This window comes from Catharus ustulatus, chromosome 1 (assembly GCF_009819885.2).
Source record: "Catharus ustulatus isolate bCatUst1 chromosome 1, bCatUst1.pri.v2, whole genome shotgun sequence".
NCBI lineage: Eukaryota > Metazoa > Chordata > Aves > Passeriformes > Turdidae > Catharus > Catharus ustulatus.
In genome coordinates, this window is record NC_046221.1 from 123,276,809 (window position 1) to 123,293,925 (window position 17,117).

Below are 17,117 nucleotides of genomic sequence, written 5' to 3' on the forward strand. Positions count from 1 at the left end.
GTCGGCAGTTCTCACTACTGACCACCAGCCAAGGTCGGGAGCCAGCATGAGTTTACAAAGCCTGCCCCAGGGAGCTGAGTTTAAACCAATTTATTTTTAATAAATATTGCTGGTGAAACACACAATTATTTTAGAAAAATACTAAGTATTTCATTATTAATAAAATATATCTCCATTTAGATAGCTTTATAGAAAGAAATCTGCAGTTTTTTAAAGCTCAAAATATGTTGAGAGATGTTCACGCGTAAATCTTTGCTGAGAATCTGATCCTTGGCTGCAAAGAAGGGAGGGTCTATTGTGCCCTCAGGGGGAAACCTCGGCTTGAAAATTAGTTCAGTGCCAGAAAACCCTGCCTTGAGGCAAAGCCTTCTTTTATAATCTGTTCGCTAACAAAAAAGTGCACTAATACAAATACCGGGAGTGGATGAATCTAATTTGTCATGTTGCCTCAGGGCAGACCAGATCTAACTTTTAGCCTAATTTCGTTACTCGGCGGTTAAGTCAACCATCTGATCTTGCACCCCGTGGTCATTACTTGCTGTTAAAGGTGAAAAGTTCACAGCTTCAACAGATTTTCTCCTAGAGCATTTGCTTTGATTCTTCTTCTCCTAAAATTATGGTTTGTCCCAAGCACAGGTAAAAGCCTATGTTTAGAAAGCATGATTGTGTGCTTTATTAGATTTTTTTTACCAGATTTATATCTAAGGCATCTTAAAAGGTCTACAGACTTCTACCAGCATTAGCTGTCTATGTATCTCCCCTCCTTGCCTCTTTAGGTTCGTATATCTCTAACACAATGAGAAACTCAGGCTATGACTGAGATTCCTGGATACTCCAGAGAGGTTTGCACTAGGCAGAGGTGATCTTCCGACATAATTCTTCATCTTAAATATAGCTCACCCACAATTTATTCTATCATTTCTTTCCCTTATTAAAATAATTTCTAGTTTTATTGAAAATCCCCCCTCTGCTCCTCCTTTCATGGCATACACTCTTTGGTAACATGTTAATTTTGTGTTTCTCCAATGAAATGATTTGTTTAACAAAGACTGAGCCTTCTTGGGTTTGTGCAATTTAAGCTGAAAAACCTGAACAATTGTGGGACCTTTCCTCTCTGACTTCCCAGATATCACTGCAGGTTTACCTGCCCAGTAACCAGCTGCAGGGGAGGGCAGTGCTTATGAGACTTGGATTTACCTGGGAGGCTGCAATTACAGTGCTTGCTCCCCACTGTGTCCTGCTGCGTGACAAGGTGCAGAGAGGCAGCTCCTCCTGGCTCTGTGACCACTTGCTGTAAAGCCACACAAGCCCATCCTGGCTAAAGCTGCCACTGGACCGGCAGAGTGTTAAAGTATCTGGAATCTTTGAGCTCAGTGCTGCTGTAACAGCTGAGTGCACTGTGACCACAGAGAAGAGTTCTTGTGAAATGAAATACCACTATCCTCTACACCTGGAGAGAAGCTCATCCTTGGCACCTACTCCAAAAATAGCGTCTGGCAATTTTAGTGGCAGAGAGGCTGAGAAATCAAGATATGAATTGATAGATATTGAAGAAAAGTGCCAGCAAAGGGAATCAGAGAATAGCTGACCAAAATACTGTCATAGCCATGTAACCTATACTAGCAAGTGAATGCAGAGGGGGAGAACTAAAATAAATCTCCAAATGCAAACTAGGAAAAAATGAGGCAGCAAGCAGCAGTGAGAGGGGCTGAAGCTGGAGCAGGTACCTGCCTGTAGGTCAGCTTTAGGGCTGACAGTGGTGCTTTGGCTCCTGTCACCATGACAGGTGCATGTGAATTGAAACAAGTTCACCTGAGAACTGTGGGGAGGATGAGGAAAGCAGAATGCATATTTTTCCAGCAACAGACCATAGAAGACATTGGCTTGTTTAGCTTCAGAGAGCACAGAATGAAATGGATTTGACGGGAATAAAATCTGGAGAGAGAGAACAAGTATTTGAGAAAAAGGACAATTTAGGCATTAGGCATGAGATCAAATGGGTGTAAGTTGATCAAGGTATACCTTGGCTGCAAATCAGAGTTGGTTTGTTAGTCATCAGAGGCCAGAAACAGCATGCCAGTATGACAATCTAACTGATACAGGAGTGAAAGACTAATGAAGGGGCTACAGAAGATTAAGCCTGCATAGCGAAGTCTCATTAGATCCCAATTTCTGCTCCATTTAACATCAATGGAACCAGAACATTATCTTTTTCCCAGTCACAGGCAGGGATGGTTTTCCCTGTGACTTGAACTTGCACAAGATTTGTTCTCAAGAAAGAGCCCTTGTTGACTTCTGAGAATGGAGGTGTTGTAGATAGGGAAAGGATTGAAAATCCTCGCAGAGAAAGACTGCCACTGACTGTAGTCAGTGACATGATCTTGAAAATTTTGAGATTTGACATGTCTATGTATACAGTACAGAAAATCTTTAATCAAAATCATTGCAATTTTTCCTCCAGTGTCGACATGAAGTCCCACTGGAGCAAAACTAAAACTAAACTCCCATCCACAGTATTATCTAGGATACCAAGTACTGTATGAGCAGATGGGGAAAAAGGAGAAACAGCTAATGACTCCACATAATGAGTCTTAATGACTAGGGGGTGGGGGGGAGGGGAGGGGGAAGCAACAATAATAAAAATCCATTTAGAATGTATGTTTATTAAGATCCAGCTCAGTGAAGGCTGAAACGGGAAAAGTAGTAAAAGTAGTAAACCAGCATTAATACAGCAAACTCAGCTTAATCTGAGAGCCTGGCTGCATCCATTATTAGATAGTCCTGGGAGCAGCAGTGGCCACAGACCCTTCCCCTGTCTTAGGTCATCTCTTCTGAAGGGTCTGCATCCATCCAGGGATTCTGTCACTTAAGAGCTTTGGGGTTTCAAAGCAATGTAAATGGTGCAAAAATTTGGAAGGAAGAATATCACCTCCCTTTCAGCTGTAGCCAGGTCTTCTGTGATCTGTGATGGTCAGAAAGGGCCTTCAGTCAACAGGGAGCTCCCACAAAAGCATTTGCCTGAGGCATTCATGCTGGCTTTTGTTGATGAGGTGCTGTTTTTAGGAACAGCTGGAGGTTTTATCTGGGTGTGCAGTTTAATGAATAGTTATGGTCGATGGTTAAGCCTAGCAGTTAAGGGTCAGGAACTGCTCTCAATGTATCACTGTGCCAATAGGGCACCATTTTTAACCCCCTTCTCCCAACAGTAGGAGATCCACGTCTGTAGCTATTTGAGTACCTAAAAGCAGTGGGTGAGCATCCCTAGGGATGGATTCAGTGACTGGGGAAGATTTGAAAGAGCTGCATTCTTTGAAATTTCTTTTATTCTCCAGTGTCACCCTTGCTCTTACTCGGGTCTAGTAGCAACAAGTAAGATACGGCAGCGTGTTCCCTCTCTGTGACTCACTTTTCTTCACAAGAACTGCCCTTCTCCAGCTGCATCTGGGTCACTTCTTGATGTCTGAACTTGATCTTTGGTCCAAGAGATGAAGACTGTTCTCTGCCTTTGCCTGTTCCCTGCGCAGGCACCAACCACAGCCTGGGAGCTGAATGTTCCTTCTCTGCCCTCTCAGGCATCAAAACAGCACTAGCTTTGAACCTGCTGCCAGTGCAAACAGGTTTGAAAACCTACTGCAATTTAAAATTAGCTCGCAGAGAAGCAAAATTTTACCTAGCAACAACTACATATATATTCTGGCTGAACAATCTGGGTTGTTTAATCAAATTTATTTAATAAAAATTTAATTAATGATAACTTTATTCAAATTTGAGGTTAAAAATTATTCTTAGGATAACATGGGTTACAAGAGCTTTACTAGCACTGAATCAGCTTATCAGAGACTCAGTAAATTCAGAGTTAAGGTAAAACTTTTAAAGTAGAGCCAAGCACGCTACATGATTGTACAATCTGTGCAATAAAACACCATTATGTTTTTCTGCTGTAAAATAAAAACTTAAAGAATCATAGAACTGTAGAATAATTTAGGTTGGAAAAGAACTTTAAGATCCTCAAGTGCAACATTAACTCAAGTCCACCACTGAACCTTGTGCCTAAGCATCTACACCTCTATACATCTTCTAAATACCTCCAGGGAATGGTGTCTCCTACAAATCCCTGGGAAGCCTGTTCCAATGTTTACAATCCCTTCAGTGTAGAATTTTTTTCCTAATATCTAATTTAAATCTCTCCTGGGAGAACTTGAGGCTGCTTCCTAAAGGATTTGAGCACCCAAAGACTCAGTGGCCTGACTAATGGTTCATCAAAAGCCTCCATACTCTGCATTTTGAAAATGCAGAGGAAAAAGCCTGTTGGAATGCACTGCCCCATTGCCCCATGATGTTGAGTTAAAGCATGTGGATTTTTGTGTCCCAGATTAGAGCAAAAGGATTTTAAAGAACAGATGAGGGTTTATCCATTATTGCCTCCTGATGTGTGTGTTTTCAAAATCCCTGATATTCAAATGAATTCACTGCTGAAACTAATAGCTATTTCTCAGAAATGGGATCCTGCTTCCAAAAGGAAGGATATTACAACTGGTCCACACTAATGCCGACTGGAACAGTTTTAGAACCAAAAGGGGCCGTTCATGGAGGTGACTTATGTAAGGTTTTTATTTATTCAGACTTGTTTCTCCATATGCCCAGCTGAGCTGTGCAAGGCAGACCTTTCTAGTTGTTATCCTTAGCATGACCTTAATGTTCCTTTGCCATATGTTTCTGCTTTTATGGGTCATGTTTTATGCCGGTTCACAGTCAGCACCAATTTACTGCAGAAGTAGTAAAATGCTAGCAAATAAAAATCAGTATGAAAATGTGTGAACACTTCCCACTGCCCATGGATGGCACCTGGGTTTCTCTGCTTGTAGCTGGGGAGCATTTCTACTTGTGTTTGGGGGAAAAGGGGAAAACTTGTGATAAAATAGCTTTATAATACACAAGACCTACAATGCAAGACTTACGTTCACTATTTTATTATAACCTATTTCAAATAAAGGAGAATTTCTGAATGTTTCTGCAGAAATGCTTCCCCCATACACAGATAATGAATGAGACACGTATTGGTGGTAAAGCTGATGTCCCAGGGGCCTGCATATCATGTAATGTAAGCATTATCTAGTAATGTAGAGTGTTAGTTGTTAACAGTTTTATAACTTTTAAACAGAATTCAGTGAATACATCAGAAAGGCAACTGGTGGACCTGGCACATTAGCAGGTCCTAGAGAAGCTACAGGTGAGGTGTTGCAGAATATCCTCAGGAACCCATAGCGAGAGAAGCCAAGTGAATTGCAAAGCCACAGCTGAACCAAGGACAGGAGGGATGGGTAGCTTGGTACTGGGGGTGCCCTGGGACGAGGCAAGAAATTGTTCTCTGAGGTCATTGACAGCGTGGGTTTCATTTCATCTGTTTGCAGCACTCAATTCCCAGTGCATGAGTGCAAAAACGCAGGCTAGAGGTGGGAATGGCAGAACCAGTGCTGTTCAGGCTGCCTAAAATATTGTGTTGTAAATTATGTCTTCAACTGGCTATAAATTTGCCAAAAGTTTAGTAGTTTAGATTAGAGACATGACACTTAATAAAACAAATGGTTTTACACTGCTTATGTCTTTTGCTGTCCTGTGAAAAATCCACCTACATCTGGCTGAGTTACAAGCCTTTGAAAGGGCAATTCACACATGCCCTGTAGAAACATATTTAATTTTAGCATTTAATGGCCCCACAGATTGCCTCATGCTTTAGGTTGGCCTCCCAACATAAATAAACTTGTTCAGCTTGGGTTGACGGTTCAATGCTCACAATGTGCATCTCCTGCCTAGGCCGTGGGGTGTAGAGGACTTTTGTAAATACAACTTCTACTTGTGATCACTGTTGTCCCTGCACTGGGCCAATCTGTGGCAAGACATGGAGCCAGGATTTTGAAGACTGACACCTTATGCTGGCAGGGCTTCATCCTCCCTGCAGGTGGCAGGAGAATTGGAGAGAAGAGGATTTAGTGGTGGCCCCATCTGGGGTTCTGGAGACTTGTGTCACTGGGATGGGAGCCACAGGGCAGGCTGAAAGAAGAGGTAGGCACAAAGGACTGGAAGCAGATGGGCTAGGACACACACTTGATGGGCAAGCAAATGGCTGATGGAGGCCAGGTTCAGTCTGTTGGGTGCAGCCCTTAAGGAGCAGATCCTGCTCTACCTCTCTCCCTGACCCCCTGTGTCAGCCTGGCAAGTAGCTTAAGCTGAATTTCACACAGATGGTGGGATTGCACATTGCATATTTTCAACCTGTCAAGCTATAGACTTTGGGGTCTAATTTCCAGAAATACTCAGCTCTTGCCTGCAACAGAAATCCATAGGACATGTGCTTTGAACACACAAGCTGCCATTTAAGGCTGAAGGCTCTGTAAAATCCTTCAGCACTGGGCACCCCATTAGAGTAATTCTTGTACCCTAATCTCATTGTGTTTCAGCTCTCCACATGCAAAATGAAAATTAAAAGAAAGCCAGCTTTCACAGTCAGGCTATGGCAGTAAAGGAATGAGCATTTAGGAGGCACACAAGTACTGCATTGATAAACTCCACAGAAAAGCTCAGGAGGGAATTAAAAAAGGCTATCTTCAGAGCAGGCTTGGATTAATATGCAGAAAATGTGTCACAGAGTCACACGCTGAATTACCACAAGAAAGCAAAATAAAAAGCCACTCACTAGCACAGCAGTGTGTGTGCTGAGCACTGAGGGAGGAAAGAGCCCTCTGAGAAAGAACAGAGTGTGCTCCTGGGGCCAGGGTGCAATGCACAGGTCTCAACACCCACACACACCTGGCCAAGTGACTGCTGCTCCCACAACCTACATTTTGGCTTTTCGTGCTGTGGTGGTGCTTGACTTTCCACTCTAAATAGTACATCTGCAGGGCTGCTTTCATGTTGTAGTGCTGTTCTTCTGAAGGACAGGAAACTTTTGATGTATGATGGGAAATAGAAGGACTGATCCCTTTTGCTCTTAGTGCTCTGTCCTCCCTGTTATTGCCACACCAGTGAAGAGACTGTGACTCGGGCAGATCTGGTTGAGATGTTGAGAACTGGAGTCACTGGAATGGCAAAAAAGGGAAAAGCTAAAAAAGACAGACTGAAAGATGAGGCAGGAGTAAAGGATTGGATTGTCTGAAAAAAGGAAGCTGTTGGACTAGACAGAAAGCTTAGTGGGTGAGGAAATGTAGATAAACAGGAAAAGCGTGAGTGATGATGAGATGTGCATGTGTGTTCATGTGTGAATATTCATAAAGTATGAGAAAATTTTTTTTTTCATTACCCGGCCTGAAATTCTTTTTTTAGATATCAAATTCTGCACATTTCCTAACAGCTCTGCTGAACCTGATGTAAATTGGTGTTTGCTGCTGCAGTGTTGTCTTTGTTTGATCCTGTGACTAGACTTACCATGTGAGAGGTGACACATTGGATTCCAGAGGACTACAGGTCTTCCAGGAACTCCTAGATGAAGCAGGAGCTCCTAGTCCTTCTATGAGAACAAAAAAGCATGTGGAAAACTCAGTCTATAACAGAGAAAGGAAATGACAGGAAAGGCTCCCACCCATGCCTCTCACCTGCCCTGGACTGAGGCAAGATCTTGACACAGAATCTCAGAACACTTAGGAGCAGCAGATACCATGCAAATCCACACTGATGAAAAGAGACTCAGATGTGCACCCTATTTCCAAGGCTGATGGCACTAGACCAACTCCTGTCCATATTTCTCAGGGATATAGGCCCTGCCAGGGGAGTCTGGCTGCATTTGCCCTGCATATGCTCTGGTTCCAGCTGGGTCTCAGTGGCCTGCAGGCATGAGACTGTATTTGTGTGTCACCTACTTAAACATTTCTGCGTGTTTATAGAATTCAGGATGTCTGCAATAAGCTGAGAACTTGTCATAGCCCATCAGAAACCTGTTTTTACAGCAAGTGCTGAAGGATATTCACTGCTTCCTTGCAGAGTAGCGTGGGCTAAGGGATGGGTCAGGACTGGGTGCTCAGACAGCCAGGCCATGGTCAGAGTCAAACGTGGTGTAGTGTCATCCCTACCCCTCCGTGTGCACACCCTGCAGCGAGCTGTGCTCAGGGTTTGTGCGGACAGAAGCAGCTGTGACCAGCTCTCAGGAACAAAGGGGCATGGTGAGAACTGATGGGAACAGGGAGGATGAGGGGTCTTGTGCTGGGGTTCACTCTGCGGCAGTTGTCTCTTCTGTGAGGGCGCTTCTCTCAGACCTCTCCCTAGGGTGTGCTCACCACTAGGGAAAAGATGGCCACTGCTGCCACAGTGGCCACAAAGTCAGCTTCCATTTGGGAAGCGCAGCAGCTTGGCACCACTGTTCTGAGGGTTGAGCCTTGGCAGCAAGATTATGCCAGTGTTTCCATACTGCTCCTGCCCCTGACTCATGCCAGTGGATCATTCCCAGCCCACCTGGGCCCCTGGACATTGGTGCTGCTGCATCTCTTTGCAGTGCTGTGGCTGTTGTACCAAAGTTGCCCCTCTGAGCAGGTCTCTGTGACAAATCCTCTGCTGTCTTATTGCACAGCTGTGAGCCAACAGCAGTGTAGAAGCTGTAAAATTGCATTGGCAAGAGATTAGAGCAGGGCTTGTGAGCCTGGCAGAGAACCACTTGCCATGGCTGCTCACTGGGGTTGTGCACTGCTGGGCAGGACTTGCTTCATCTGCCCACACCTCCTGGGAAGCACTTCCTTTCCAAGCACTTTCAGTAACAAAGGGTACTTTTTGCCGCAATTACCTCACACCTGTACATCCGCACTGTTTCTGTGATACCAAGGAGAAAACCTTGGTTTTCCCACCTGGTGAAGCCATACACTGGAGTGAGGTGTGTGATGTCTGAGGTGCTGCACCCCCTCCCTACAGCCTGATGGAGGGAGAAAGGCAGAGAAAGAAATGTCCCTCAGACTTTGTCAGCACAAACATTCATGAGTGTGATTAAAAAAAAAAACAAAAGCCGAACTTATGATATTGTATAAAGGGAATGGATAATTAGATGAAAGGCCCTGAGGTACTAGTGAAATCTGAATGGAATTTAAGGGAAATGAGCAGATGGGATGCACAGAGTCACTCAGTGTGATCTACAGCATGTCACTCTGAGAGCTTGAAACCTCCCGAATTTAGTGAAGAAAACAGCCAGCCTCCTCTTTCCTTCACAAAACCCCTGAAAGGAAGCCCAGCACAAAGACGTGCTCACTCCTGTGGGCTGCAGCACACCAGCATTCCTGTGAAGAAGAGCACGGAGTGAGGGATCAGAGAATTGGTTAAGACAAACATGTGATACACTGGCACTTACTCAGCCCAGGATTTTGTACTCTATTTTTTATGGGAAACAAAACTGATAGCAAACAAACATCAGGTTCCTGAGAGCTGATTGACTGCAGCCATACTCTGAGAAGAGCCTTCTGAAAGCAGCACAGCTAGGATCCAGTCTTCCCACGTGGTTTTTGACTGAACTGGAGAGAGTTGCATGAAAGTGGCCACACACATAAAGCCATCTGTTCTTTTAGACATTGATGTACATACCTATGCAGTGCTGTCATTTGAAATATATGGTCAGCCTGCTGGAGAAACAGCTGGGTATTGTTGATTTTCCAGACTTCCAAATATTCTTGCTGAACAGTAAAACAACCATGGGGGGTTTGATTGACGCTTTAAATGGACCACACTCAAATGGTACCTAGGGTTCAGAAGTGAGACTGAGAATTCATTTCTCTTTCTGTTTTCATTTTGTTCTCCTAAGCAAGATTATCTAGCCTTGGAATCTCAGTTAGTAAAGTCTGTGGGCATCGACTTATCTTTTAATTCCTTCAGATTTAGCTCCTAGTCCACTGTGATCATGTACTCTTACAGGAGCTAAGTGTCCCACAGGGATCACGTTAGAGAAAGACAGGCATGGTGTCTGCCAGCTGAGGGCAGTGACCCTATCTGTGTGATACAAACAATTGTCTGCTTGTGTTAAAATTTAAGTCAACCAGATCCTCCGCAGCCAAGTATCTTTCAGACTGGTTACTGAGAATTTTCAGCTGAGAAAGGAAGGAAACCAGAAGGTTTTGAATTCACATATACTCATTTATAATTCTAGAGTTGCAAAACACACAGTGTCACATTTCTAGTGAGTACTGAAGGTAATATCGTGAAGGTGAATATTGAAGGTGTGAGACGATTGTGGCTATGGTATCTAGGAAACATTGCCTCATAAGTCATGAAATCTGTTCTCCCTGGTTTTAACAGACGAGAACTCATCTGAGCAGGGACTTGAATGTAGGTAACCCATTAATCATATGTTTGTACCATATGTTTAGAACAAGTCAGAGGAGTAGCATCCTGAGAATGTTTATTTCTCTGCCATTTATAGCACAGAGTGACCATAGATGTCTGATGATGAGATCAATCAAAACACAAGTGACTAAAATGTATTGACAGGAGAAGGCCAGTGCAATTTCTGTTTCCTGCTTAGATTGTTAGCTCATATCTGGCTCAGGTCAAAATGACTTAGACATTTCTTGAACATTACAAAGTAGCTGCATTTATTCTGCAAAGTATAATTAAATGGTTTTAGGCACTGTGATGGCTGTTTGGCCTCCATCTGTTACTCCAGAAGGACATGAGTTCTCAACAGACCTTTTATAAAACCGGGAGCCATAACCTTCAGTTATCTAATCAATTGTTTTGGATACCCTAGGGTGCCTTAAGTGGCCGTAGATATCTATGTTTAGAAGCTGAATGTCATCCACCCTGTGAAGGCTGATACCCCAAAGGCATAATTGACTTGTAAAGAAAATAGTTGCCCTGTCAGGATAGAGAAAAATGAATTGAGATGGTTCAGAAAAGTTGGTATTTGTGTGGGCACAGAATCACAAAAAGGTTGAGGAAGAAACCTCTGGAGATCTTCTACCCAATCCCCTGCTCAGTGCAGTGTCAGCTAGAGCAGGTTGTCCAGGATTGTGTCCATCTGCATTTTGTATATCTCTAAGCACAAAGACTCCATAACCTCTCTGAGCAATTTGTTTCAGTGTTTAAATATTCCCCAGTAAAAAAATGGAAGTTCCTGTCTCCATCTGTGTCTTTTGTCTCTTCTGTCACTGAGTATCACTGAGATGATTCTTTTGCGTTGTACTACTCCAGCCTATCAGGTATTTGAGCATACTGATATGGAAAGACAGCAAAACAGAAATGCTTTTGTCTGGTGCAATGAATAGCTTCTGCTGGCCATGGGATACCACCAGAACAGTATCATTTGGCATTTACACTACCAAAGCTTAAAACTCTGGTTGTCAAACAAGGAAAGTTTTGTACTGCTCACTTACCATTTGAAATTAAATTGGCTTAAATTGTTGTGCAAGAGGGTGCTGTGAATGCAAAGATGGCTGCAATTTACAAAGACTAGTCGGGGCAAAGGTACTTTGGTGTCTTACTGCAATTTATTTTTCAATAGGAGGTTAAATGCAATTAGATGCGCACACACCTTTTCATGAGCAGATTGTCTTAAAATTTTGAAATGTGGTTGTGAAGTCTTCTGAATAAAATGTTAATGCAGGTAAAACAGTTAGCAGTGCTTTTAAAATAAGAGCTAGTCTTAGTTCTAGGCTCAAGCCATCATACGAATCCCCCTAAATAGCATGTAAACTTGCATATAGGTAGTTTGTGACTGCTTTCCCTGAAACAAATGTGTGTGCTAGATACACAAAAGACAGATGAAACCAGATAGGATGCTTATTCCAAATAGTGTCTGTCTTATATTAATTTCTACAGCCAAAAAATCAGACGATCTCAGTGCCCAGAGCTGAAGGACGATGACTGTGAGAATGATCAACTAATTCCCAGCTGTCCCAGAACTTGTGCAGAACCTGCTGTTCCAGCTGGATCCCTGCTAATCTATGGGGCCTGATGGGATTCATCTGAGAACCCTTAAGAGTTATCTGATGCCACTGAAATGCCTCTCTAGATGATTTTTGAGTGGTCTTGGAGTTCTGGAGAAGTCCCAGCTGACTGAAAGCTGGCAAATGTCCCAATTTTCAAGGAAAGCAAGAAAGAGCACCCTGGAAACTACAGGCCTGTTAGTCTCCCTTCCGTGCCCAGTAGAATGACAAAAAAGTGTTTCTGGGAGGTACTGAAAAATACTTGGGGGATAATGCAGTCATTGGTCACATTCTGCAAGGTGATGAGGAGAAAATCTTGCCTATCGAACCAGATTTCCTTCTACCACAGAGTAACCCACCTAGCTGGTCTAGGAAAGCCAGTTAAGGAAATATTTTTGGAATTCAGCAAAGTTTTTGATACTGTCTATCTCAGTATCCTTCTTGACAAAATATCCAACACTCAGCTGGATAAACACACCATGTGATGGGTCAGCAACTGGCTCACAGGTCAAGCACAAGGGGCTACAGTGATTGGGGTGGCATCAGAGTGGCAACTTGTCACTTGTGGGGTTCTACAGGGCTCCATCTTCAGCCCTGGGCTCTTCAACAGCTTCATTAATGGTGTGGATGCAGGACTTGAAGGGATATTTACAACAATAAATGGGAGGAGCTGTTGACTCCCTCCAAGGCAGAGTGGCCCTGCAGAGAGATGTTGACAGATTAGAGAGATGTGCAATCACCAACCATATGGAGTTTCACAAGGTTCTGCACCTGGCATGGAGTAACCCTGGTTGTGTGAACAGTGGGGAACAAGAGCTTGGAGACAAGGACTGTGGAAGGGGACCTGAGGTCCTGGTCGATGGCAAGCTGAATATGTGTCAGCAGTGCCCTGGCAGCCAGAGAGTCAAGTGTGTCCTGGGGGGCATCAGGCACAGCATCACCAGCTGGGCAAGGGAGGGGATTGTCCTGCTCTGTGCTGGGACAGCCTCACACTGAGTCCCATGTGCAGTTTTGGGTGCCACAATACAAAGCTATTAAGACATTAATGGTTGTCCAAAGGAGGAATGAGGATGGTGAAGGGACAGGAGAGGAAGCCACAGCTGGTTTTTCAGCCTGGAGTAGATGAAGAGACCTTATTGTGGTCTCCAGCATCCTTAGGAGGGGAAGTGGAAGGGCAGGTACTGATATCTTTACTCTCCTAACCAGTGACAGGACCTGAGGAAATGGCATGAAGCTGAGTCAGGGGAGACTTATTTTGGATATCAGGAAAAGGTTCTTTATCCAGAGGGTGGTTGGGCACTGGAAAAGGCTCTTCAGGAAGTGCTCACAGCCCCAGGCCTGACAGAGTTCAAGAAGCATTTGGACAATGCTCTCAGGCACATGGTGTGATTCTTGGGGATGGTGCTGTGCAGGGCCAGGAGCTGGACCTGACGATCCTTGTGGGTCCCTTCCAACTCAGCATATTCTGTGATTCTACTGTTACTGGTCAGCTGAAAATGCTTTCTGCAAGAGTGGCTACTGCAACTCATCTTTCTTCTGTCATTAAATAAAGTATAGCTGGAGAATGCCTTCAGGATGTTTAAAGGCCAGTGAAATATATATCTCATGCTTAGTTATTGCATTAGATTGTGAGCTACATTGATTTATGTTGTCAAAATCCTTCCCTAACCATCTACATTTTTAATATTTACTATAAATTAAGAATATGAAAAAAAGTATTTTGCAATATTTTTCAGAATTGATTGATTTTTTAAAAAATTTTCTACATAAAATGTAAGTTAAACACAAAACTGGAAACACTTTTTAGCAAAGAAACCTCTGATGTATTTGGAAAATGGAAATCCAAACACAAATAATTTTTTTGTGGTGTCTTAGAAAATAGCAATGATTGATCAAACAATGACTGTGCCCTACAGATAGATATCAGAATTGCTTATTTTAGGATCATAATCTGAGCAGCTGGTAGCAGAAACAGAAAATAAATTGTTGCTGCAGAGCTTGATAGATATAAAAATCTCAGTTGGATCCCTCTCCACATTATTCAGAAGGGCTAGGCATGGCATTTGAATAATTTGCCATTTGGAATTTTGAGGTCAGGTGGGTTACAACACATTTACTCAGTGCTCTGGATATTTTGCTTCTGTGTAAAAAGAAAGAGCATAGGACACAAACCTGCACATAGAATTTGGGATTATGTCGCTCCCAAGGTGGTGTGCATCCAAGTACTGGTATGGTGGAGAACCCAGTACCTTGCTGCTACAGAATGCAAGAATTTTTGAGTGTATAATGAGATGAGAGCAGAGATGATCAGCAGTGATCACAAAAGGAAAAAAAATCAGATTTTTCATGGCTGACTTAGAGCAGAAACTTTCAGCTGTGTGCTGGGAAATGCTGCAAAGGATACACAACTTTTTATATCCGTTGAAGGGTAGTGAGTCAGAAAGAAACAATACACTGGTGATAAGTATTAATCAGGTACTATTTAATAATAATTTAATCTAGTATTCAAAAATAAAATAAAAATCAATCCTTTCCATAACAGTTCAAAAGCCACATGATTATTTTTTGCTGCCTCATACTAGAAATATGTAAATTACCATTTAGCATAATCTCCCAAATCAGTTGCTTTTCTATATTAAAATGCAATCATAAATCAATATTCATGTCACATATCTGTAAAAACTATGCAGTGAAAACATTTGGGCAAACATAATTTCTTTGAAAATTATGGCATAAAGTCTTCCCATTGAGCGTTCAGTTTTTGTTATCTTTCTTTGGAGATATTTTTTAAATGAAATTTTTTTTATTATGCTTTAATGAAAGCTCCAGGCATAAGAATAGGAATAATTATCATAGAAGTTATTCACAGTCACGGTATTCAGTCCTGCAGTACCAAAGGATGCAATTTATTAAGGATCCTTATCAAAAGAGAGGTGACATCTAATCTCACAAAATAGCTAAAGCATAAATGAACAACTGGGAACTACAAATGCATCATGTATGGAATGAGAGCTACTCCTGATTCTAAAAGCCATCCATGAGGAGATTGGCTCTTCATAACAATACTGTGAATACTCTTCATAACTGTGCACTATGTGAATGCCTGGTCTGGATGGCTCTGTACCCCCTCATGAAAAAGTTCCCCTTCTAAAAGTTCCAGATTCACTCAGTGACCTTGCTCTGAAGCTCACAGTCTCCTCCAAACTGGGAGGCAACTCCTAGCCCAAAACAGAGAAAATGGAGCATAACAAATCTCTGAAACAATAAATTCATCAGGTCCTTCTTCCTTAGCTCAGCAAGCAAACATTACAGCACAACGACCTGAGAAAATGAAATAAGTCTTGAATTTTCCCACAATTTTGAGCCCATTCAGCTTTTGCTGCTGCAAGAAATCATGATGCTCCTCTTTCTCTAGTGTTTACTAATTTTTTCTGTGTTGGGATATTTTTGGTCCATTAATAACAAAGTATAAACTATGCTTCCCACCTGGAAGACAGAAATGCATATTGAATGGACTCCCTCTGTCTTCTTTATTGGGTACCTCATGGAAGCTCTGCCCCACAAAGCCCTATACCAGGAAAATGAGATTTACTTGTATTTCTCAAGATTTGCAACAAGCATCAGCTGTTGCTTGCTGTCACTCGTGCAAGCACATGGGCAAGCGACTTTACTTTCCAGTGAGCAGTTGTACACATAGCGTTGCCTAGGAAGACATTGAGCACCAACGTGGTATTGCAGGCCCAGGTCTTTAAGTTGCTGAGCATGTTCAGCACTAGGGATAGTAGGTAAGTACTAAATATTTTGAAAGCATTTGAGATCTTCAGCCATTCCCTTCCCTGCTTCTATTTGAAGGACCATTTCCCAAATGCCTTATGCTTTCCTCAGAAAAAAAATTAAAAAGCCATAAAGGTGAGAATGGACTAAAGCAAAGATCATAAAAAGAAGCACAGGGACCCCAGCGAGGTGAGTGTGTGTTAGCCAGCATGTGTGTTTTTCTGCATTCAGGTCCCAGTCTGTGGTGGAAGCCGGCACACTGAAGCACGAAGACCAGGGGGAAAGTGAGAACACCCAGCCGCTGCTGGCTCTGGACTGAGCTCTCACGTGCCCAGAGGAGATCCATGAGCAGAGCTCCACCATACCAGAACCCACAGAGCACACCACACACAGACACACACGTGCACACGCCTTCTGCTTGATAACAAGTCCTTCGTGTTTCCTGACCAAGCAACAATTGTCACCAGCCATCTGTCCGTGCGGCCGGCGCTCAGCAAGAACTCAGAAACTTCTACTGACACAGCAGTCTGTCCATATACAAACAACTGGATTTCTTTATTTTTCTGTTTGACTCGTGACATTAAAATACTGGAAATGGTGGGACTGCTTTCTCTGTTTAAAGAAACCAGGGTGTGTTAATAGTGTTCCTGAAGATTCCATCAGGAATATTCATTTTATAGAAGTGAAGGTTGTAAGAGTTTCAAAGAAAAGCATCTCAAATTTAAACTTTACACTGCAAGCAGCAAGGATAATCTGGGTTAAAGGGCAGAATCATCAGCATCTGTAGAGTACTTGAGTTTTACAGGATTTTGCATTTAAAAAAAGAACCCCAGTGCCAGCATAATGCCATACACCATGACACTTTGTGACTGCCTCATCCATGCAGCTTATACAGGGGTCACATTTCAGTATCTAGCAAAAATTGTTCTTGACTTTTGAAGCCCTTCTAAAATTGTCAGCTAAGTGGAATGAGCTGTGTGAGCAGCAGACACACACTATTTGAAATACAATTATTTGATTTTAATAATTATTAAAATTCCCACAGATATGTGCGTGTGCATGTGTGTACACATGTGAAGGGGGTGGTTCCAGGGAGACACACTGGACAAATCCAGCAGTGATTAATGATTCAATCCAGATTGTTTCATTTAGGTCACAACAGCAAACAAAAGCTCTGCAGAGCCATTTTCCCCCTTCTCTCCTGCAGTCAGGGAAAAATGTAGCCAGAAAGGTATGCTGATTGCAGATGTGAGCCATGGTTAAAATGAAAAAGGAAAAATTTGAATTAATTATTCAGTATAAGTTTCTGCTAGAAGGAAATGTTGAAGAACAGAAGAACTGAAATGCCAAAGATCCGTTTGTTATATCTCTGTTTGCTCTAGCTGCAAAGAGAGCACCATCCCTTCATTGAAATGGAAACTGGATTAAAGAAATAAAAGAACAATCCTTATCAAA

The 17,117-nt window shown here is 42.7% G+C and overlaps 1 protein-coding gene across 1 annotated transcript in view; it reads left to right on the plus strand.

The window, feature by feature from the left end:
- The window catches only part of CLVS1 (clavesin 1), a 102,953-nt gene extending 85,836 nt beyond the window's left edge, over nucleotides 1-17,117 (plus strand). The window contains exon 6 of the mRNA XM_033059180.2: nucleotides 15,894-17,117. Coding sequence (XP_032915071.1) covers nucleotides 15,894-15,981 — 88 coding nt within the window. The 3' untranslated portion in view covers nucleotides 15,982-17,117. The remainder of the gene's footprint in view (nucleotides 1-15,893) is intronic.